The 5265-nt window shown below is 66.6% G+C and overlaps 2 protein-coding genes across 2 annotated transcripts in view; both read left to right on the top strand.

The window, feature by feature from the left end:
* Positions 1–3576: 3576 nt before the first annotated feature.
* On the top strand, positions 3577–5105 carry LOC109292358 (transcriptional repressor scratch 2-like). The gene is made up of 2 exons (XM_019509752.1): positions 3577–3601; positions 4334–5105. The coding sequence occupies exons 1-2, from the start codon at positions 3577–3579 to the stop codon at positions 5038–5040; spliced, it is 732 nt and encodes a 243-aa protein (XP_019365297.1). The 3' UTR covers positions 5041–5105.
* Positions 5106–5194: 89 nt separating this feature from the next.
* LOC109292357 (transcriptional repressor scratch 1-like) overlaps positions 5195–5265 on the top strand; it is a 405-nt gene continuing 334 nt past the window's right edge. Inside the window, exon 1 of the mRNA XM_019509751.1 lies at positions 5195–5212. Within this exon, the coding sequence (XP_019365296.1) occupies positions 5195–5212 (18 nt within the window). The remainder of the gene's footprint in view (positions 5213–5265) is intronic.

Here is a 5265-nt window from a genome sequence, read left to right as displayed (position 1 = left end):
CCAGCAGGACCTGAGGGGTGGGCATCTCCTACTGCTCCCAGCGCCTGGCTTGATGTGCACACAGAGCTCCCAGCACGGCATGGGGGGGCAGCAGTACAAGCAGCTAGATAACAATGCAGGCAGACAGAGGCAGCCACAACAGGGACCCCAAAGCTCCGCAGCTGGCCAGGGATCTAGGCCTACATAGGGGCCATAGAGCCGGGGAGACGGGGTGGCCGGTAGCACCCCTGACAGGGGGGGATGCTGCCGCCTGGTCTGGCTGCTTTGGGTCCCAGGCAGCAGGCGGGTGTCAGCTCCCCTCCTTCCAGGCCTGATCCAGGTCAGGCTGAAGCCTGGGAAGCCTGCGCACTCGCGTGTGGGGTCTCTGGTTATAGCGCTGCACACAGTAACGTGAGGGCAGAGCCTGGAGGCCTGTCCTGACCCCATCACAGCCAGCTGATGCCTCTTGGGGACGGCCAGCAGGCTGTAGAGCCACCCCAGGAGAGGGGGGGAAGCTGGCATGCCCCCTCTGACCTCTTGCTTGGGCTGAGCCACATGGGGCAAGGGTGGCACCAGGAAGGGGCTTGCACGTGGCAGGAGTCTGGTCTTCCCAGGTCCTTTCCTCCTCATGCGTTTGAGCTCCGCATGGAGGTCATTTAGGTCACTGCTTCTTAGCACAGCCCCTGGGGCCGGTGGTGACTGGGCCCTACAAACCTCCTCCAGGCCCGCAGCCGGGGTCCTTGGCAGTCAGGCTGAGGCAGAGCCCAGGGCGCTGCTGAGTCCCTGCCTGTGTGATGCGTGTGGGTCGCTGCGGGGCCGTAACAGCAGCATGGCACGAGCTCCGCATGCAGTGGGTGTTGCAGGGGGAGGCCAAAGTGGCCAGGCCTGGCATTAGCCACAGGGCTGAGTCCTCCAAGCTCCCCACATGGGCCCCGCGGGCTTCGGCTTTGGGCTCGCGGAGCAAGGTGTATATGAAACACCGGGAAGGGAGCATGTGCATCTGGGGAGAGGCTGGGGCTGCCGCTCTCCTGGAAATAACCTTGCTGCATGTTGGAGAGGAAGCGTGGAAAATTGCTGAGCCGCGCGCTTTTCGCCCAGCGTGTGCCTGCCCTCGGTAAACAAGGAGAAAGGAAGGAGAGCCAGGGTGGGGGAGCCGGGAGGGGGCTGGGGCTGGGGCATGGCAGGCTGCAGCTCCATCAGCTAGGCTGTCACAGCCCGTGATCGCTGCACCCCAGCAAGACCGCTGCTCTCCGTCTCCTCCGGGCAGGGCCAGGACCATGCTTCCAGGGAAGCAGCCTCAGCTCTGCTTCGAGACCCCAGCAGCAGGAGTCACTAGCTCAAGCCATCTCCGCAGTCTCAGGTCTGCAGGGACGCAGAAGATGGCAGCACGCTCATCTCCCTCTCCGTGCTCCCCCTTCCCTGCACGGCTGGCTCCCACGAGTGGGGACACGAGCTGCCCTGAGCAGAGGCAGCGGACTGCGTGGGGCAAGGGCAATTTCTCAAGGAACTACCTGGGACTTCTTCCGCCCCCAGCTCAGCCCTGCACACCTCCCCCCGTCACTGCAACCTCCAAAAGCAGGCAGCATCCCTCTGGAGCCAGGGCAGGGAGCGGGAACCCCACGCCCCGTGCAGTCACGCGGGCAGCCCGGGGGCCCAGAGCGCAGGAGCAATAACCACGCATCATCGGAGCACAGTCAAGCTCACTTAGCATCAGCGTAGAGGGGAAGGCCCCGGCGGTGGAGACCGGGCTCCCCAGCGGCTAGGGGCTGCCAGGGTGACCTCGAGCCAGCCGCTGTTCCCACCAGTGCCGCGGGCACCAGGTCAGCCAGCCGGGCCCCGAGCAGACCCGGGCAGCGGCGCTGCTCTGCTCCCTCCTGCCTTGGCTTCCAAGAGCTGCACCTGCGAGCCACTGGGCTGAAAACTCGGCACAGCTGTGCCCCGGGTGCAGCACCCACCCTGGCTCTGGACCGGGCTCCCGGCTCCTCCGCCCTTTGGTGGAAGAGGGAGCTGAGAAAGGCTCCTCCTCTACCAGCAAGGTGCTTCGGGTAGGTGCGGTACCTTTTCTGAGACCAGCTGAATAGTTGGAGAAATTGTTCTTTGCAAGCTGTCGGGCACAAACGCCCTTCTTCTTCCTTTCATGTGCTTTAACGGCAGGCGGCAGCAGCCCTGGGTCCACCAGCGAGCTCATTAGCCAGGCGCATTTGCTGACATGGCACGTCGCGGGGGGGGGGGGGGGGCCGCTTCCCAAGGGACATTACCCAAGAAGCTGCGTCGCTGCGAGCAGAGGAGCGGCGCTGCGCAGGGACGCCCCTTCCCGCCACCAGGCTTCCCCAAGCAGCCATGCTGGGCCCGGGGGCCGCTGCAAGAGCCCCAGCTTCTCCGGCCCTGCAGGACGCAAGGGAACGGCTCTCCTCGCCGGCAAGCCGGGCCCTGCCCCTGCCCCGTGACCGCCTGTGCCACACACCAGCTTCCCTGGGGGAAAGCCCCCTCCATGCGCCCCAGCCCCTGGCTTTTCTGTGTGGGCCAGGGCCCGGGGGAGCCTAGACTCTGCCTCCCAGCCCTTGGACCGGTTATGCTCCACCGGGGTGTGGCAGCACCCTGGGGTGCCACGAGATCCTTTTCAGGCTGCCACAATATCAGCGCTGCTAGGTGCGCCAAGACCTCCACGTGATTCACCAAATAGGCCCGGAGGTTTCAAACGGGAATCCGGAGCGCCCAAACCTTTCTGCCCTGCTCGGGACTTTGTGAGGTCTCTGCCGCAGGAGAGTGGCTCTAGCATTTTTCTGCAGTCAAAAAATACGGGGAAGTGAAGAGCTGCTGTTTTCCAGGTCTGCCAAGGCATGCCTGGGTGTGCCAAGTGGATCTGCCGAGGGGTGACCTGGGTCTGCCCGGGCTGAGCCCCCCCGGTTGAAACACGCTCAGCAACTCAGCGCAAGTCCCCCCGGCCGTTAGCCAGCCGGCTCTCCGCTGCTAGGCCGAGAGCATCACCCGCGGGAAGGCGGCCTGTGTCCGCTCCGCGCAGCACCGCGCTCGGGTCGGCCCAGCCGGCCGGCTCTGCGGGGAGCACCGCTCCGCTGCCTGGCCGGCCGGGCTTGCCTGCCTCTGAGCGCCACCTCCCGTCCGCTTCGCGCGGGCCCGGCGACGGAAGCGCAGCCGCAAGACCGGGCCCCGCAGCCCGGGAGCAAACACCGACGGGCGCCGCACGCGGCAAATCCGCACGTCAGGAAGCGCAGGCGTGAAAAATCAGCCCGGCCCCTTGCCTGGACACATGGGTCTTTTCAGCCGTGTCAAGAACGATGCCAGCGTGTGTGTGCGCGGTACAGGGTGGGGCGGCACGGCAGGCATGGCGCTCGCGGTCGCGCGTGACCGAGGCTGCACGAATGAAGGGTGCCGAGAGGAATTTGGCCTGCCGCGGGTGAGGAGAGCGCGAGAGCTGCTGAAAGGCTGCGCACACCCGCCGCGCCGCCAGCAGACACCGGTCGTAACTCGCGGCAGCTAGCCCAGCACGGCGGAGGGGGCTACTGCCCGCGGCCGCCCCAGGGGCCTCAGCGGCCGCGGACGACTTCTGCTAGGACGCGGCCAGCGCCGCTGCGCCAGATGCGCGCCCTGCCAAACCTGGGAGGTACCCGGGGCGCAGAAACCCGCCAACACAGCGGCTCTTTCACTTTTTAGGGTACGGCGTAGCTCAGGTCTTGTCCCCCGGCTGCAAACTGGGAGGCGAAAATCCTCCCCGCTGCCGGGGGCAGGAGCAGAGTATGGCACTTCTGTAGCACGGTATCCCCCGGGCAGACGTACCCCAGGCCCTACAGAAGGATTAGCCCTGGGGGAGGAGGGAGGACCTGTGTGTGTCCTCAGGGAGTCAGTGCAAAACCTGACACCGACTGAGCCGAGGTGAGCATTTGCAGGCGGGGTCCCTGTGGGACAACCCCCAGGATGAGGAGGGGGCTCCCAGGAGAGCAAGCAGAAACAGTGCGAGCCGCAGGCCCTCTGCGTGGGTGCCTGTGGTTTCCAGCAACTCCCCCCAGCATCCCCTGTCCAGCCTCAGCCCCCACCATGGGTGCCCCAAGTCCGAGTCCTGTCCTGGCTGCGCTTACCAGGCTGGTCCCTCGCCCAGGCTACGCCCGCAGCCTCTGCCGGCTGTTCCCTGGCTGGACCTGCAGACCCGGAGGTTGCCCCTCATCACCCCTTTCAGTAAAGTCCATGCTGATACCCTCCCCCCCAAACGCACCGCCATGCATGTGCCCCCTCTCTGGAGTTCACCGAGTCTGGGAAGACTGGGGCCGCTGGGAGAGGGAGGGGATTGGCAGGAGGGAGAAGCGCTGGTGGATGGTGACGTCCCCTCTGTTTCCCACAGGGTACATCCAGCACTGCCTCACTGCCCCCAGCTACGAGACGGACAAGAAGCCGGGGCTCCAGCTGGTGCCCCCCGAGCCTGCCTATGCCCCGGGCCATGAGGAATACAGCGACCCCGAGAGCCCCCAGTCGAGCCTCTCCGCCCGCTACTTCCACGGCGAGGCCGCCGTCACGGACAGCTACTCCATGGATGCCTTCTTCATCACCGACGGCCGGTCCCGGCGGCGCGGGGAGAGCCCGCGGCGGGGCAGCCACCGCCACGGCTGCAGCCAGTGCGGCAAGACCTACGCCACCTCCTCCAACCTGAGCCGGCACAAGCAGACGCACCGCAGCCTGGACAGCAAGATGGCGCGGAAGTGCCCGACCTGCGGCAAGGCCTACGTGTCCATGCCGGCCCTGGCCATGCACGTGCTGACCCACAACCTCAAGCACAAGTGCGGCGTCTGCGGCAAGGCCTTCAGCCGGCCCTGGCTGCTGCAGGGCCACATGCGGTCGCACACGGGCGAGAAGCCCTTCGGCTGCGCCCACTGCGGGAAGGCCTTCGCCGACCGCTCCAACCTGCGCGCCCACATGCAGACTCACTCGGCCTTCAAGCACTTCAAGTGCAAGCAGTGCGAGAAGACCTTCGCCCTCAAGTCGTACCTCCACAAGCACTACGAGTCCGCCTGCCTCAAGGGCTCCGAACACGGCTGCGCCCTGGAGAACTGAGCCCCGTGGCCCGGGGGAGGGCAGGGGACCGGCGGGTGGAGAAGAGGAGCCGTCGTGGGCCGGCCGGGAAGCAAGGGTTCCCCTCTGCCCTCCTCCGGCTGCTCCCCCGGGGCCTTCTGCAGCTGGGGGCTTGGAGAGAAGTGCTTTCCCGGGGATGCTCCCGCAGACCAGTGCCTGCCTGGGGCAGGGCATGTGTTTGTCTCCTCCGCTTCCCAGCCCGGGGGG

This window comes from Gavialis gangeticus, unplaced genomic scaffold (genome assembly GCF_001723915.1).
Source record: "Gavialis gangeticus isolate Ggan-Ray unplaced genomic scaffold, GavGan_comp1, whole genome shotgun sequence".
Classification (NCBI taxonomy): Eukaryota; Metazoa; Chordata; order Crocodylia; family Gavialidae; genus Gavialis; species Gavialis gangeticus.
Note: the sequence above shows the minus strand (reverse complement) of the source record. Positions and strands in the feature narration are given on the sequence as shown.